We start from the raw sequence: 19153 nt of genomic DNA on the forward strand, positions 1-19153 counted from the left end.
TAATCGTTCTCAGCTGCTCTCACTCAGTAATCAACTCTCCCTGTGTAAATTATAGTTTCTCAGTCCTGTCCTCCGCCTTCTGCGTTACAGTGTTTAGTTCCTTGTGCCGTCCTTCCTGTTTTAGTTAAGTTTTGTTCTTCTTCCTTAAATTATCGGACCCAACCTGCTTGCGTGCTGTGCAGCTTCTTTCTCGCCAATCTTGGGTCCTTCAACTATGAATGTGATCATTTAACAACAAGAAAATCTGAGAGATTATTCGTTGAGAATGGCATAGAACGAGTTCTCATCATTAGCACGAGTCATTCAGGTTATTATTGACTTGGGTCGGTGGGACAATCGGACAACCATTATTTTAATAGTGGCTAAAATGTGCACAGGCCTATTTTCACATAAGGGCCTGTGTTTGTTTATTTCTAATGTTTCTTTTTTTTCCCCCAGCCTTGTTCGGGTATTTACATGAGCCCATACGGGACGTCCCGACTTAAGCCATCTGACGAGGTCTGAGTGTGGGAACAGTCGCGCAGAGTCCCTAGCACGCGGGGCCCAGTGCGCGGGGCCCTTCACTTATTATGCGAGATGCGCTCCTTCCGCCGTAAATCTCCGTCCGTTCCAGATAAGAAGCAGCAGCGGGCGGATATTAGCCGCCGCCTAGAGTTTAATTACATTGTCAACAGAGAATAATTGTAATTGATTTCTGCTGCTCATCCAGAGATCACTGAACACACGGACTGAGGCACACAGCCGGTCCGGGCTTATGGTTTCCATCGGCACTTCAGCAGCGGCGGAGGGGGGCTGCAGAATTTTACGGCCAAGGAGCCTAAACCCAGACTGTTTGAAGCACTTTTTTTCAAATGCAGCTAAAACTGCATGCTATAGCCTAATCCTTGAGTTAAATTTAGCCTAATGAGTGTGTACTTTGCATAAATGAAATCCTGATCAGGTTCGCGCGGACTATGAGCCTGGCGGAAGGGTCCCCAATTAATTGCTGCAGCGTCCCAGAAGCTGGTGCAATTAATTGATCACTCCCACTGTCGCCGGAGTGATAAGGAGACCCATCCATTTCATGCGCCTGGAAGGCAGTGATTCTGCCGAGGAGGTCATCCAGAGGCACACAGCTCCATTATCATCATCATCATCCTCACCATCAGCCCTGACAGAACCTTCACACCATCAACTTTGTGAATCATTTGTGCTGCTGCAACAGAAAGGAGCCCTCAAGATGTCCTAAAGTGGTTCTAAAAGATTGGTTGTACTTTGATGATGTAAACAATTTGATTTTTTTTTTTCTTATGAGATTCTTTTCCTCTCAGTTTAGCTGATTATGCAGTTTTAAATGCTAAACTTAAGAATTTTGAGTGGTTTAGACAATTTGATTTATTTTCATATTTTATCCAATATTGGTGAACTCAGTTACACAATTAAAGGAGCAATTATTTTTTTAATCTTCGAAAAAAAAGAGAATTGACATAAATGACAAGTGCAGTTAGAAAACAGCTTCTGAAGGCATTTAAAAGATGTTCAAAGTGTAACAAATTATTGCTGTTATTATCTTCAGTTTATTATTGAGTCAAAATGACACTAACACCTTTATTGTGGCAAATAATACCATACATATACAGTTGAAATGAGATGTTTACATGAACTGTGTATAAAAACCAATATTTTTCCTTACAGTGTGACATGAAATCAGACTAAACCTTTCCTTTTTAGCTCACCTAGGCTTCCCACAAGTATTTCTATCTGTTGAATACCCAAATAATGAAAGAGATCAGTTTTTCAGATTTTTTTTATTACTTTCTTCAAAGTCACAAGTTTGCATATGTTTTTGTAATGATGCCTTTACACTGATTGTCTGATTATGTCTCACAATAGTTTGTAAGAAATTTTGTCCCATTCCTCCTGACAGAATTGGTGGAACTGAGTCAGGTTTGTAGGCTGCCTTGCTCTCACACCTTTTCAGCTCTGCCTACAAATTTTCTAAGGGATGAGATCAGGGTTTTGTGATGGCCACTCCATAACATTTACTTTGTTGTCCTTAAGCCACTTTCTAACTTATCTGGCAGTATGCTTCAGGTCATTGTCTATTTGGAAGACCCATTTGAACCAAAGACATCCTGGCTGGTGTCTTGAGATTTTGCTTCAATATTTCCACAATGTTTTGTTCCCCATAATGTCATCTATTGTATGTTGTGAAGTACACAAGTCCCTCCTGCACAACCCTAGCCCCACAACATGATACTGCTGCCGCCATACTTCACAGTTGGGATGGTGTTTTCAGGCTTGCAAAAATTTCCCTTTATTCTCTAAATGTACAACAGAACGTCTCAAAAAATGAAGGTCTTTGTCCCTGTGCACATTTGCAAACTGTAATCTGGCTTTTTAACGTTGCTTTTGGGCAGCTTCTTCCTCTCTGAGAGGAGTGAGAGCTCAGATCAGTGTTGTTTTAGGTTTGATACGGACATTTAACACCAAAACATATTCATTTCAGAAACAAAAAATCTTTTCTCCTTCCTGAGCGATATGATGGCAGGACATTCCTGTGGTGTTTATACTTGTGTATAATTTTATATTTTAAACAGATGAACTTTCACGTATCTGGACATTGTTCCCAAGGATGAATCAGAGTTGTGGAGCTCAACATTTCTCTTCCTGATATCTTGATCTGATTTATTTTCCTATGATGTCACACGAAAAAGCAGGGTGTTTAAGGTGGGCCTTAAAATGCATCCACAAATGTATCTCCAATTAACTGAAATCTTGTCAACTAACCTAACAAAATTTCCAAAGCACTCATCATCTGAGATTTACCATATTGTTTAAAGTGCAGGTAAACTTGTGGCTTTGAACAAAGTACTAAAAAAATTATCTTAATACTTGGGCCTTTAGTAAAGAGAAAGAGAAATTAATTTTGGAATCCTAACTGACATCAATCAGGGAAGATTTAGTCTGATTTAATGTCACACTGTGAGAAATAAAAATGATTATATATATAAAATGAGTATATATATAGATATGCAATGTATGTAAACATGTGGCTTCAACTGTAACACAGTTTGCGTTTATACCAAAATACATCAGTTCATGTGAACCATCCACTGTCAGGACACACAGCAGACTTTTAATGTAATGATTCAGAAATACATCAGATGATGTCCCAAAATCACTAAGACTAGTAGCTAGTCCCATAGTCTGCTCCTCCTCCCCTTCCTCTCTCAGAGTTCAGGAGTCATCATCTCAGGAAAGCAAGGAAAAAAAAAAATTAATTGTAAGCAGAGCTGCTCAATGAAGTATGTAAAAAGGTCTGTCAGCCTTTTTAAAGCTAAAATACCTTTTTTGCATTGTCCCAGAAAACCCATGGAAGATGGATGATGCAGCTGGAGAAGTCTGATGCAGCTCAAAGCAGGACTATAAGATCTTTTTACAAAAAAGAAACCAGCTCTGATTTTCTTTGTTGAATTTTAATGAAACATAAATGTGAATAATGCTGCACAGTAAGAAGCATTCTTAGCTTCTATGTGCAGCCTCCATAAAGTGCCACTATATTTTGACCACACACTTTCAGTTTTCTCCTAGCAATTTTGTTTTCACTGCTCTGTTTGAGGTTACTATCTCATCTGATCTTGTTTGTTCCAGAGTTTGTTTTAAAAGTCTTATGGTTTGTTCAGACGTACCTTTGTGAACATAAGCTGTGCTGCCACAATCTCTTTAAACAGAAATTTTCTTCTGGCAACCTTCTCAAATCAAGCCATTCTTGTTTTTTTTTTGTTTTTTTACTTTAAATTTTGCTCTAACAAAATACCAACAGACTGTAGAATGCATTTGCTGAATGTATGAACTTGTTTTTCCTCAATCTATACAACAAAATCATTTTTTGATGAAGAATATAACTGAATTACATTTATTCAATTCCTAAACTAAATGAACTACAGTACATTAAACAGTATTTTGGTAGTATTATTTTAGCTATTAAAAAAAGTAGACAAGAATTAAAGTATCAAAATTGGAATTTTTATTCTGTCCTGTTTCCACAGATTTCAGTACACAGTCAAAAAAAAAGATGGCTGCTGCGCTGTTGCATGTCATGTTATTGCTGACATTATTGTAGACTATACGTCTGTTTCCTGTCTCCGAGGTCAAGGGTGACAAACAACGAGCGTGGATCCTTTCTGTTTTTCCGCACCGTGATCTTTCCTTGGAGTTCTTCCCCTGAAAAAAACCCAACAGAGAAAGAAATATCAACACGCTGTGTTACACTCAACAGTCCTGCTTTACGGTGGAAGGTGTGCTCACTGATTCAGAGTTTAGTTGGAATTAAAATTTTGACACACAGTCATCCATCCTGGATGTGAAGAAAAGTTTAAGCGACACACAAAGGAGGACTCTTTTGGCAGGTAGCTCTCTTGAAACAGAACCAAAACGTCAAATCATGTCATGTGCTGTTACTGTGCATCTTGTTTTGTGCCAGTCGTCACACAACGAGGAATGTTGAGGAATGACACCATGCCCTGTACTTTTACCCAGACCATTTTAATCCAGTAAAGTGACATATGCAGAGCAAATAGTGCTAAGAATTAACAAGGAAAAAGTGCCTGAAAGATCAATGTTATGTGTTCACCTTAACTTCTTTTGCACTCAAAAGACACCATTTAAAACTAATTAAATGTTATAACAGAAATAAACTAATACAAATCAGAAGAGACAAAAATAAGGTAGAGCCAAGTTGGTCCTCACTAGCATTTTTGTCTTAAATCCTAGTTATCGCCTGCTGTGTGTGTGTATATGTATGTGAGTGCATTTAAAAAAAAAAACAATCACTACACAGGTTTTATTGAAACTCCTAGATAGGATCATAGGAAAGTTTGGTTTCTGCACGTTCCACCTTTGTGTGGTTTCATAAAACCCAGCCTTGGAAAATGCTTAATCTCACAGACAAACATTTTTTCTTATTTTTTCTATACCTTATTTCCGTATTTTTTTTTTTCAACAAATTGTGAAAAGACTGGCTCCATTTGTTTTTGCAAAGGCAAAAAAAAATGTATTCGCAACATATTGTTTAAAAATGAAAAGGTAGATTTTGCTTCTGTTCACTTGTCTCAAAGTTCATGTAAACAAAACAGTCACTCATTTTAGAGCCATCCTTTGCATCATTAAACATAATGTGTCTATATATCAGGCTTGAAGAAAAAAAAAAAAAAAAAAAAACATGCATCAAATGCCAGAAAGCAATTTCACTGAGTCAGACATTGATCAGTATGTTCATAATAAAATAAAAGTCTTCCTGATGCCCTACAGCAGTACAGTGCTGCTGAGCTCAGGCCTCTGCAGCATGAGCGCACTGGTGCTTATAGAAATGATGATGTGGTTTAATGTATTTTAATAAGCAAAATTATGTGTGTGTATGTGTGTATCTTAATGCAGATGCTCTGGTATCTCCAGATGGCAGAGAAGAGGAAGTGTGTCTACAGTACGACGCATGGTTATGACACATAATCACTCTGATTAACTTCACGTTTGACTGCTGGAGGTAAATGAATGTTTACCGAAACGGCAAACAAGCATCCTCGCACGCTCACAGCCCCACCCTACCTCCTCTCTGCTTATTGCTGAAGATTGGAGGAGGATGAGGAGGAAAAATGCTGACTGTGGCTATTTCTCAAGCCAAGCGTTCGCCATAGCCGCTGCCACTTTTCACTCGTTGCCATGCCAACGTCACTGTCACAGAGGCAGCCGCTGGCGCCGCGCTCTGGGTCTGACGCTCCACTGCAGAGAGGGCAGGCTGCCACAGCGATGCACTGTGGGTGTTTTTACAAAAGCAAAACTAGTCTGAAACAAATGAGCATATAAAGATAAATAAAGTATTTCTTATGGATTTGGGAATGAATATGTTAATGTTATCTTTCTCTGGAGGGGGGGAGGAGGGGTAAATTACAGAATAAACAAATGAGCAGGAAGAAACTTAATTGAACACTTTCAGTCAAACAGTTTTCGAAAAATATCATTAAAAAGTATTCAAAGCCAGCAAGTAATTAAAAAAATATGTGCATCTGCAGGCAACAAAAGTGGAATCCAAACATCTGCTGCAAGAAATTAAATGTAGCTACATTAAAGGGGAGCGAACCTATGGGATTCATTTCTAGCAATTAGGAAAAGAATAAAACTGGTTCTTTAACTCAGGTGATCAAGTTAAGATGAAACATGGAGGCCACTAAAATTTAATAAGCCTATGGACACGTCTAAAACACAAAGATTTTACACATACTGACAGTTGGTTGAAATAAAACTGATGCTCTTGCTACATTGTATGGCCTTTTTTAGCTAACACAATTGTTGCAAAGCTACAAAAAGCTTTGAACTGTTGTAATAAATAAAAACAAAACTTTAAAGTTCTATCTCCTACTTCATCACTAACTTAGTCATCTAGGATCTGTGTTTTCAGCATTAGTCTAAATTAATAAATAATTTTGCAAGAGTCCTAAAAAAAAATACATACTAATCTAAATCTGTACAAACTTTGAAATAAATTGGGGTTTAAGATTTTTCTTCATTTGTCATTTTTTTCTAAGTTGGCTCAGTTTAGTTTCATGTAAAGCACTATGGAGCATTTGTGTCACTATAAGGAATTAATAAAATTGTAAATTAAATATATATAATAAAAAAAAAACAAACAGAAAACTTTGGACTGAAGGAGTTTTAATCTTGCAATAGCGAAAAAAGTTGATAAGCACAAGACAGTTTGGCGCCTATAGGGACTGGGTCAAACTCAAGTTGGCAGAAAGACGACAAAGGTCAATGAAATATATGTCAAACCTTTGGCAACATTTAGTTAAAAAACTGAGATAAAAAAAGGATTGTTGGGTGCAGACCTTTGCCCTAAAATAACCTTTCAATTAGCTGTCCAACTATTCCTCCATGTTTCAGATTGAACCGCTGAAGCATACAAACAATCATTGACAGAGTGTGTGTTAAGTCACGGTGCAACTACAGCAGCCCTGCTGTAATCAGTCAAACTAAACTCCCAATGGAAGAGGGGCCACAGTGCCTTCAGTAAACTGGCCACTCAGAAGCTGGGAGAACAAGTTAACCATGTGTGGAAATGAGTCGTGGAAGGGAGCCTGGCTTTTACTGCAATGTCGTACATCACCATGCCAGTGTCATTAAGCACAACCAGGCCCATGGAAACAGCTTGTCTCAGCCAAACACAGCTTTTCTCCATGAAATTACAATTGGAATACACGGCTCTGAACAGTGACTCATTTCAGTGGTTGTCATTTATATCTCAACCACTTTGTTCATTCCTACAATAGCTGCACCTAATCATCACACCTCAACCTAATCTACCTTATGTCATTCCTTCCCTGCTTCTTTGATATTTTCTCTTCTGTGCAGAGCCGTCATAGGAAGAGAAAAAAGGTGTTGTACATAGTGTCCACGTGTGTGGAAAACAGCCACAAGAAACTAGAAGCTTGGCTTCTCCTGTTTGACAGTTCAAGGATCTCCAGGGTTTAAGCAAGAAGAGAGGGTTGAGGATGCAAAACAGTGTTTAGACTGTGTGGGGACCAGTGAGGGTGGGGGTGGGAGGAGATATGGAAGAGCTCCAACTCCACTCAGGACAGAAGAGGTGAGTCATAAAAGGAGGCAGGAACAATGACCACCTGACTGACCAATAAAAGCCTGGATACAAACTCACGCCCATATTTCAGTTTCAAAGCTCAGGTAACCAGGACAAAGTCTCACCTTGAGCATAATGGAATTTTTTTCCACTTTTTTTTTCTTTTTTCCGCACAAACAGCGACCCCCTTTTTTCAGTGAACAGTAAGGAGGTAAAACTGTACAAAAAGACCCTCCTCTTCAATACTAGAGCTACACAAACACACCAGAGCATGACAAATGATTTGCTGTTTAATTTATTACGCTGCCAACCGGGAGGATTTGCAGGGATGTTTTGTTCCAGCCTGCTGCCTCCGTTCTCTCTCTTCTACCAGCACCTCCCATTGAAGCGCAGCCTAAGAGTTAATTACTGCTGCACTTGTACTAACACACCAAATAAGATTTGGTCTCCACCATGATAAATCATCACAGCAACAACCAATTTTAAACCAAACCATCGCCTGTTTGTGTTTAGCCCTCACTAAATCTGATAAGTCCCGAAGGTGCTTCTCAGTCAACATTCAAAAGGAGAGGCCCCTGTGTGAAACGGTTTTGTCATCTTCAGGGTGACCTAAAGTTTTCTCCTGCATGAAGAGGAGAGTTTATAGAACTTTTGTCAAACAGTTTGTGTGTGAGTTGTAAAGTACACTATAAGAGCCTAGCAGGCAGCCAATGAATGCTGTTAAAAACTCTATTTCTGGTTTACGGCCCCCGGAGGAGGTTGGGGACCGTTAGAGTGCTGTGGTACTTTGAGCACATCAATAACCTGCCGCTCACTTCAACCTTCATTTTCCTCTTCCTTCAAACTGTTTCCCTCACACTGCATGGTTCACATACTCAACACCCCCCCACAGTTATGGGTCTTCACAGAGTTGATGTCAATTCAGGTTAGAATGATTTCACCTGAAATCGTTCAGGATTTCTATTGGATTTGTTTTTGGCACTTTCCTCCAAAATCAAGTCATTTTTTTTGCTTTGAGGTACTTTGGATTATGTGTGCATGCCTTTACATTTATGTGCATTTTGGCTAATGCTCCCACATGTCACTATGCCCCTGAGGGCTGTTCTCCTTTCAGAGCACTAATGTGCTCAGTAAGTTTCATTGCTATCTGCATGAGTTTTTAATATTTTGTGTCTTCAGTTGGAAACGGTAAGTTAATGTTGGCTCAAGGGAAATGTTCAGTGAGGTTATGAAAACCTAACAGAGTTCTGACCCCCGGCATTGATAAAAGACCACTCAGGGTGTCCTGCAGTGACAGGCTCAAGGATGTTTGTGCTTCTTGGGTCGTAGAGCAAAGCTGCTGTGAATCAGATTTGCCCAAACACATTCGCCAGATACTTGACTGAACTGTAATCTGAGGGGTCCCAAGTGGTTTAATGCTGTTTTGGTCTTTGTTGCATTACAGCTTAAGTATAAACCCCAGAATCAAGTCTTAGTCTTTTAAAAAGTAACAGTTCAAACAGTTCTAAGGACTTTTAGAGAGTTATAATAAATCTTAGCCAAGAGAACGAATGTTTGTAAAGTCATGTATGTTGGCTTTCACACTACCTGGGGAACATCGTTGTGCAACACTCAGCTGATGGTCAGTATGACCATCTGGAGCTGGACAATGTTATATAGCTTCTACTTCAGCGGCGCAAATGCGGTTTTAATAGTGTGGCCTATCAAAGTACATTTATGTGTAGAACAATCACATCCACTTATGTCAATCAGGAGTCCTTTTTAAGCCAAGAAAGTGCCTACTCTGAAGCAAGAGCTAATAAAAGGAGCTATAAAGACTGTATTGCTAATGCAAAAACAAACAAAAAAAAAAAGTGAAGTAGTTTTAGGGACTATGAACTGCTCCTATGTGGTCTGAAGGAACTTCAAATTCCTTTGCACCAACAAAATAAAACATGTTTTAATCAGTGTTTTCCAAATTATCCTAGCATCTTCATTTTTCTAATATTGGGTTGTGTATACTGAATGTCCTCCAACTCTCTGAAACTATGCAGGAAGGATACACCAATGAATCTAAAAACAAACAAACAAAACAATTTCATTTGTTTTTATAGTGAAGGTGATGAAGAGGGCTTTGTGACATTTTGGTCAAAAACTGCCCTTAAGGTGTTGTTCTGCACTCCACTGTTTAAAGATTACTGACTGCATGCGTAACAAATTAATACATGCAATATAAACACAATCGAAAGGAGAAGACAAACAGTAACATTTTGCATCAGATCATAAACTAAAATCTGTTTTAATCTGCAGCGTTCACTTCTGTAATGTATTAGTACCCTGTTGTCCTCTGCTCCCTCTGATGCGTTTATCTGAGCCAGCAAAGTGCTAAGCATGAGATAGCATTTACGCAGCGTCAGAGTTTTTGATGCTCTTATCATGGATGCAGCAGGTGGAGGCGGAGCACAGCTACGGGCCATCGGACATCAGGTGCCTCGGATCCCTGCGCAGGTCATTTATTACAGTAGACATCATCTGATATCTGATCAGTGAGTGGACAGAAAGGACAGAGCCTCGTCAGTAGACGTGTACGGGATTATCAGTCCGATATAGTGCTGAGAGGACCATGACGTACACAGGGTCATCCACACAACGTTCATTATGACTGAGTGTGTGGTAAGCGTGAGAAAATATTCACTGAAAAATGCTTTCACTTACTGCAAAAATTATAACGCCCCTATCAAAAAAGCTATATCTTATGAGCAATATTTACTACACTGTGTGCAAGACAAAGTACTTGTGCGAACAAGTACCTAATTATGCAAATAATATAAGGACTCTGTGCATCATAGATACATGTGATTCTAGTAGGTATATCCTATAAACATTTTTAAAGCACTTATTTTTTTTTTAATGAAAAAAAATCTTATTGTGCATTTTTCATACCCGTTTAAAAATTTTGTGCAAATTACCACCTTCTTAAATGAACTAATAAACTTTTTTGACCAGTCCTGAAAATTTTGTGATCCAGGATCAAGAAAACCCTCACAAAATAAAATAATTATGACATCTGTGCAGTGGAGTAGGGTTGGTTATCTGTTTTTTGTTTTCAACTAAAACCAAATGTTTTCACATTTCAAGGTGGATGGTTGCCCACAAGTTTATCAGAGATTATATGTTTTCTAGCACCTGCTTTTAATAAATGAGGTATTTTCTAAGTTAAGATGTGGACTAGCGGTAATGCTGATTTTCTTACAAACTTTCAATGCAATGACAGAAATCTTCACTCAAGGAGACAAACAGAAATACTGTATCCAGCTCAACTATTCATATGGCACAATACATAATGTACTGGATGAATGGCTAAAACACAATCCTGCAGAGAACAAATTCAGGCTTCTTCCTCGGCCTGCCACAACTCAAGACCATCAAAATCTCCACAATCAGATAATGAGGTGCTAATGAAGGTATTCAAATCCAGACCCTAACAGCCATAAAAAAACAAGCTTACTGAATTGCTGCAAAACTAGGTTATTGAAGAAGAAAAAAAATCACTACAGATAGTATGTGATATCTAAATGTTTTCTGATTTGTTTACACATAAAATTTGTGTTTAACATTAAAAAAGTTCTCTGTTAAGTGGAGAATCAAATCTTGACCATAAATCAGCAACCCAAAACATCATGGTTCAGGTAATAGGATTTTTTGACATTTTAAATTCTGGATTTTCTGGACTATAAGGCGCACTTAAAAGCCTTCAATTAAAAAAAAGAAATTTGTACAACAGCTACAATTATTTATATCATCTGTCAATATTGTTTTTTGCTTTAACCCCATAAAAACCTGCATCCTAATATGAGCCTAATAGCTTCCTTGCACATATTATTTTATTATGCTCAACTTAGAGCTGTTGTCCTTATTCAGGGACACTTGTTTTATTATCACCTACTGCCAAAGGGCAGGAAATGAAGGTTTTTCTTTTGTCTTTGTGTGTGTGTGTGTGTGTATGTTAGTCTCTCTGTCTGTCTATCAGGAAAATGTCTCATGGATGGGTTTTATTGCAACTCTCATTGGATGTAATAATTGGATGTACATCTACAACCCATTACCATCTGAAGTCAACCCAATTCAAGATGGCTGCCATAAAAGATCAACCTTAAACTTGTTTAAGCAAATGTGCTATGGGGTAGTAATTGAGAGTCATTCCCAACAAATACTCGTAGAATTGTGAGAGATGTTATCTTAAAGGTTTGACTAAAACATTTATCACTTTGTCATTTCTCAGTTTAAACCTCTGGCACCAAATACAGCAGGCAATTCAAGGAATGCTAGGCCTTTTAATCTTTTACTTATTTTTCTTTTTCTTTCAAATTTCTGTTTTATAATTTTTGAATTACTAATTGCTTGTTTTATGCCTATGATGTATTTTCTCAAATAGCTAGGAAAAATTTAAACTACAAAACCGTAATAGGAAGGTAAAAAAAAAAAAACAGCCATCCAGGTCAGCCTCACAGTATGGTATACCAGTTAATTTAATTTCAAGCTGCTGATGCAGTTATTCTACAAATATTTTGTGGGTCAGTTTCAAAGCACGTCTTTTGTAACGTGACGTAGGTCAGAAGCGTGCTCACTGCTATCAGATGAAGTTTTTACATGCTGTCTCTGATGGCTGCGTGTGATTTGTTTGGATCCCTCCCTGTCGGTGTGGGTGACAGATAACGGGTGTCAACCAGCCTGCCTACATCTCTACCGCAGACAGATTACCTGCTGCAGCTAGCTGTGATGCACCCACAATGTTCCAAGGATTAAAAAAAAATATGGAGAGAATTCCCGCAGTGTTGCAGAGTGTTAGTACTTTGTTTGGTTACTAACCTGCTTGAACAGGGATTGGTTTCTCTAGAAGAAAGACAGTTTGTTTCCAGTGCGTCTTTGTGACCTGAGGACCTGTGGAGAACTTCACCTGGCATAAAAACAAGAAGGAAAAAAAAGCACCACAAGTAAATACTGTGTTTATTTGCGCTCAAGAGCTAGGACCTTACCGTCATATTGAAACTTCTTGAAACAAACTTTTGAATGCTGAAAAACTTTCTCTTTACTAACTAAACTGTAATTTTTAAAATCTAGGTCAATTTCAGACAAAGCAAACTGAAGCACATTGATCTCAGTCTATGAGAGACTGAACGTCAGTGTGACAATGTTACAGTAAATGTTAGAAAAGTAAGTCTTTCACTCTAAAAGCAGCACTTCAACATTGCATTTGATTCTGTACAGCTAATTCACTTTTACAGTTCTCTGTGCTAGATTCAATTATAGCTTAGTTTGTGTGATAAATGAAACATAATTGCTCTGTACCTTTTAAGCAAAAAGACAACCCCATTTTTATACATTGTTTCAACTATAGCCCCCAGTGCAAATGGTAATTTACTGCTTTAGCCACAATATTCAGGTGGATTCTCAGGTATAATAGGAAGTGCAATCAAAAGGCATGTCTGCGTTGCTCACAGAGCCTGGCATCAGCTGTTCCTACTGGCCAGGCTCTGCTGGGTAAGTGCTTGTATCAGCAGTTGGCTAAGACGCTCGTCGATTGCCAGCGAACGCCTCGGGGAGGAGGAACACGCTAAAGCGTGAACATAATTGAGTTTCCGTTAAATGGCTTGGATGTTGCCGCAACTGCTTACCTTGTTGCTGCAGCCTTTGTTGAAGAAAATGTCAAAGTAGCCGACAATTGCCTGGAATGAAATATTAGGGCCGTGTTAGAATGTGACAGTAGAATAAACCCCTGGATGTGTTTGACTACACAGCAACTCTGACAAGCACAGGTGAAAGGCAAACCTCGCATCAACGAGCAGAATTAAGCTTGATGAGCTAGAACTAAGGCACAAATATCAGACCTATACGGAAATTTACCATTATTTACAGATATACATAAAGCACAGCTTAATTGTGTTGTTAATTCAAAAGAGACATAATAATCTTGTGTGTTTTTCATGACACTGTGAGTATGTGCTCTGTGAAAATAAATCGTCCACCCTATAATGGATTCTGTTCACCTGGCTAAAACTCCCTCTGTTTTTTCTAATCCTAATTCTTCCCAGAATCATCTTGATCTTGGTAACTTGTTTGTATTTAGGCTGAGCCCACAACATATCCCATGTGCCCTCCCTCACCTCATCTGAGACTTGTCACAGGACAAAAGAAATACATTACAAGGCAGCCACCAACACTGAGGAAATTTCTGCTGACAAATAAAAAGCTTGCTACACTACATGAAATTAGCTAAGGTGGCTATTTTGGTGACAGTGTTGCAACGATGTAAAAGATCCCCATGAGAGGAAAAATAATAATAAACAGTGTGTTTGCGCCAACCGAGTATGAATGTCTGGAAACTGCATACCAAAAGGAAAGGAAAATTACACAACTGACAAATTATTTGTCACAGAGAATCCAATGTTATGTTAAAAAGCCTTCATAAAAAAATGTCAGAGCCAGACTGATGCTTCATTAGAGCTTTCATTTTACTTTTTTTATTCTTCCGTAACCAGAACTGATAAAATTGTCATTTATACAATTTCATTCACTAAAAGGCTGTATGGAAATATAATATTTTTATTAGACTCTGATTTTGATGAGTTGCTGAGCTACAAAGATACAGTATTTTTGTGAAAAGCCATTCACACACCTAAAACAAACTGAGGGAAAGTCCAAGGCCAGAGGGCCTTTAGGTGACAGTTGTCAGATTTGTGAGTTAAAAACCTCCCTCCCCTGGTTTGTTTGCCTCCTGTTTCTGCCCCCACTAGAAGAGCAGGGCCACTCTATCAATCTCAAGAGCACACTTGTAGTGGCAGTGATGCAGAACTAATAGCTTTTAATCCTGACGCAGCTGACAACTTGGAGGCCAGTTCTCAGAGACAAAGAAGAACCAAATCAATGCAAGGCAGGAAGAGAGCAGAACAGGAGACAGACAGAGGGGGAAAGGGGGAAAGAAAGCTGTAAAGACAGGAAAACAGAAAGAAGGTAGGCAGCTGAAAGGAACTGAAAGGCAGGAGATTGAAAGAACCATAATGTAAATCTTAAGAAAGAGTAAAGATGTTTAGTTAGTTTGTTTCTTTTGCAGAAGCAAAATCCAGTACATTCTGCTCATAGACCTGCGTTTCAATAATCTAAAAGAGCTTATTTTTCCTCACTCCATCTATAAGGATTACACAGGAAACGCATGCAGTCTCAATAATCACAGTACCATCAGAAGCTGTGTTCAATACACTCCACACCAAGCCTTCAATCAACCTTTATCGACTGAGACAAGCAGGGGCAGTGCTGCTAGCTCACAACTAAGCTGCCAGAAAAGAACCCAAAGTGGACAAAAGAGCATGTCAACCCAATGCAATTATGGCTTTTAATGAACACTACAGAGAAGCTCGTTGCTGAGGTAATTAGGAAATTAGCCATAATTACTCATCAGACCGAGCAGATTCACCTCCCTCAGTCACAGAGACAGAGATCATGCTCAACGCGCCTCGCTGATGACAACGCCTCATAAGCGAGATTGATTGTCACTTTTATGTTGTGTAAGTTTCAAACGACGGCCGAGATAGGCAATTAAATTTGGGGCTACAGAGTGAAACTTACAAATAAAAGGCCGGCTAAATAGTGTGGCTCCTTGACATCACATTAAAATTAAATCTGGAGAAAAGGGAGAGAACTATAACGTCCCCAGACATTAAACACAAAAGATGTGAAAGGGTTCGGATAAGTCGTAAAAACGCTTATGACACAAACCTAATATGCACCGTATCAAATCTATCAAATCAGCAGCTTTTAATGCTTTTTGACCATGAATAGAGGCGTGAAAATTTATCAAACTTAGCAAGGCAGTCGAAAAGAAGTTTTACAATAAAGAACGCATGATAATATTCAAACTTACTTTAGGCAATGAAAGAAAAAATATATTTCTGAAGTATGGTAATATGAAGCTATTAGCACTTAATAAAAAAGTAATTTTACCAAATACACTAGTTAACTTTTGATCTCACAAACATTGATTAAAAGTTGATGTGGATGGTGAAAATTCCTAAAACGTAAATTATGTGCTTGCATTGGACAAAGCTCTAAAGGTTTATTTACAAACAAAAACAAAAACTACACACACATCTGTTTTGTGTTGCTTTCACCCCACAACTGAGAAAACCAGTTTTTAGTCCTTATCCTATTTTTGTCCACCTGATACATTAAAGGCAAGGCAACTTTATTTGGATACCACATTTCAGTAACAGGGCAATTTAAAATGCTTTACAGAAACTATTAAAAACACTTTCGACTAAGACACTCAAAAAAAGAACTTTTCATAAAATAAAAAATATATATCAAGCTCAGAGTAAGAGTTGGGAAGCAGCAGCGCACAGGATGGTCTTCAACCTTGTTTTAAAGGGACTCACAGTCTGAGGGGTCTGTCAGCTTGTTCTAGATATTTAGTGCATGAAAGCTGAATGAAGCTTCTACATATTTGGGTCTGACTCTGGGGACAGAGAGCAGATTTAAACCAGACGACCTCAGCGGTCTCGATGGCTCATAGCGTAGCAGAAGATCAGAGATGTATTTTGGACTCAGACCGTTTAGTGCTTTGTAAATCAGCAACAAGATTTTAAAGTAAATTCTCTGAGCAACCCAGTGCAAAGAACTGGACTGATGTGATCAACAATTCTGGTCTTTGTAAGGACTCGGGCAGATGCGTTCTGGGTCAGCTTTAGCTGTATGATGGATTTTTTTTAGGAAGACCAGTATAAAGTCCATTACAATAGCCAAGTTGGAAAAGATAAATGCATGGATGAGTTTGTTTAAGTCCTGCTAAGACATAAGTCATTTAATTCTAGCTATATTCTTCAGTTGGTAAAACACAGTGTGTTATCATCTTAATGTGGCTGTTCAGACTCAGGTCAGAATCCATGATCACACCAAGCTTTCATGGCTGTCAGAGCTTTTCAGCATCACAGACTGCAGGTGTGTGCTAACTTTTAGTCTTTCCTCTTTAGCTGCAAAAACTACATCAGATGTATCTTTGTTGAGCTGAAGAAAGTTCAGGCATATCCATAGGTTGATTTGATCAATAAATTCACTCAGTGCTTGTACTAGACTGCAGTCCCCAGGTGGGAGAGTGATGTCAATTTGTGAGTCATCTGCATAGCTATGGTACTTCATCTTGTTTTTTTTCTCAAAGATTTGAGGTAGAGGTAGCATGTAGATGTTAAACAGAAGTTGCCCCAGGATGGAGCCCTAGGGAACTCCACACATAACTTTGTTTACCTCAGATTTGTAATGACTCATTGACCCAAAACCGTTCCTGTCTTCCAGGTCTGATTTGAGCCAGTTTAGTGCTGTGCCAGAAATACCAACCCAGTTTTCTAGTCAGTCCAATAATATGTTGTGATCGATCGTGTCAAAAGCAGCACTGAGATCAAGTAGAACGAAGACAGAGACTTTGCTGCTGTCAGTGTTTAATCGGATATCACTGAAGACCTCAACAAGAGCCATCTCAGTGTTGTGATGAGGAAGTAAACCCAACTGGAAGACGTCAAAGGCATTTAGTGTCAAGAAATTATTTAACTGTTGAAACACGATTTTTTTTCCCAATTATTTTAGTCAGAAATGGGTGACTTGATATGGGTCTGTAGTTATTCACAAGTGTTGAGTCCAGATTGTTCTTTTTGAGGAGCAGCTTGATGATAGAAGTTTTTAGGGCCTGTGGAAAACTCCTGAAACACGGGATGCATTTAAGTTATGTAAAATCTCTGAGCTCATATAGACTGAAACTCTTTTTAAGAAGCTTGTTGGTATAATGTCTAAACAGCAAGAGGGGGCTGTCGTATGTTGCATGACATCCTCTAGGTATGTATGGTTTATGGGGTGAAATTGTGTTATATTATCTAAACGGGGTTTAAATGGTCACAGAAGCAAAAGCACATCCTGCACGTGATAAGGACAAAGTGACTGCTTGTATGACTTTTTAAATCTTTTTTGTGAAGAGGATGCAAATTCTTTGCACGCCTCTGTGGATAAAGGTTCTGAGGGTACAAACACACAAGGGTTTGTTAGCCTGTCGATGGTAGCAAACAGGGCATGCACATTGTTGGTGTTTTTGGTAATGATGCCAAAGAAAAGGGATTGTCTTGTATTTCTCAATTCTGAGTTATGAATAAGAAGTCTCTTTTTAAAAATTTCATAGTGGACTTGTAATGTGGTGTTATACCACAGGCGTTTTGCTTTTTCTGTTTCCATTCTTGACTGTCATAACATTTCTCCATGGAATTGTTTTTCTTCTGCAACGGCATCAATAATGTTTGCAATTTGGAAAAATTAAAATTGTCTATGAGCTCATTGACAGAAGTGGATATGGAAGAAAATGCCTGTATGAACTGATCACTGTTTTTTTTTCGCAGTGATATACTTTTTTGTGATAACATCCGTCTGACCAACTCCGTGCACAGAGACGAAACTCTCAAAAACACACATAAATGATCCAACAAAACAACATCTGTCACAATGACCTTGGAGATGTTAAGGCCCTTTGATATGATAAGGTCCTAAGTGTGTCCCCGGTTGTGCGTGGGCTGTCTAGTGGATCATCAAAGTGGAAGTTGAAATCACCAACAATAAGAACACAGTCAAAGTCAAATTAAAGTATGTTAACTTGTTTTTATACAGATCAGTCTCCACCAACTGATAAAGGCAAATGTTGTAATGTTTTTACTCATTGGTTCCTGTTTCATTTTGAAACATTTGTCCTTTTTGGCTTTATTTCCTGCTTTATGACCTACTGTTCATCAAGCTGATCAACATATATTATTATACTTGACCCCATACAGGATCCTGGAAGTTTATTTTTTTACAATTCCATTAAAAATGTGTTTGAAAACCAGAGGAGAATACTTTTTGTGTTAGCACCTCAAATGGAGCCAGGATAGCAAAAGTTTTTTTAAAGTGCCCGTTGGTAAGTGGTGATCTCTCTTTCGCTCAGTGAGAGACTGTAGCTGTTTCCCACTGCTATTAGCAAACTCTTTGAACTCAGTGTTGTGTTAGTTTTTAAACATTATTTTCAAATTGCTTGTGTTAAAAGTCCTTGATTTCATCCTTTCTCTTGACAACTTTGTTGAGCATAATTTACAATCCACTTTACTTTTGTCTCCATTGGTCACTTTGAAATGCCTTCACACAGCTTATTTTTCTTCTTCTGGTAATATTTATTGGTAGTTAGCAAAAAACGTTATGGTGCGTTGCACCCACCACCTCGTAAGCAGCATGGATCAAGACAGTCAACTCAAATAAAAACTCCACATGGCTGACATTGCTTGTTCTCTACCATCTAACCTCTTAACTAAGAGGTGAATATTCCACTGTGGGTGCTGTGGTATCCAAACACTTTAGTACACTAGTGTATGTTAATGATAATGTCAATGATAATACCTGTGTTCAATCAGTGGTATTTTAAAATTTACATTGTTTTGTTAGATTGTCTTTATTCTCCAAAAATCCAAGATTTCTGTTGTGTTTATGCATAATTTTATGTTAATACTGTCT

General features: G+C 38.4%; 1 protein-coding gene across 1 annotated transcript in view; it reads right to left on the bottom strand.

Annotated features, from left to right (window-relative positions):
* Nucleotides 1-3986: 3986 nt before the first annotated feature.
* prmt3 (protein arginine methyltransferase 3) overlaps nt 3987-19153 on the bottom strand; it is a 70913-nt gene continuing 55746 nt past the window's right edge. Inside the window, exons 14-16 of the mRNA XM_017426719.3 lie at nt 13264-13314; nt 12458-12545; nt 3987-4206 (exon numbers count right to left, since the gene is read on the bottom strand). Coding sequence (XP_017282208.1) covers nt 4097-4206; nt 12458-12545; nt 13264-13314 — 249 coding nt within the window. The 3' untranslated portion in view covers nt 3987-4096. The remainder of the gene's footprint in view (nt 4207-12457; nt 12546-13263; nt 13315-19153) is intronic.

This window comes from Kryptolebias marmoratus, linkage group LG15, assembly GCF_001649575.2.
Source record: "Kryptolebias marmoratus isolate JLee-2015 linkage group LG15, ASM164957v2, whole genome shotgun sequence".
In the NCBI taxonomy this organism is placed as follows: domain Eukaryota; kingdom Metazoa; phylum Chordata; class Actinopteri; order Cyprinodontiformes; family Rivulidae; genus Kryptolebias; species Kryptolebias marmoratus.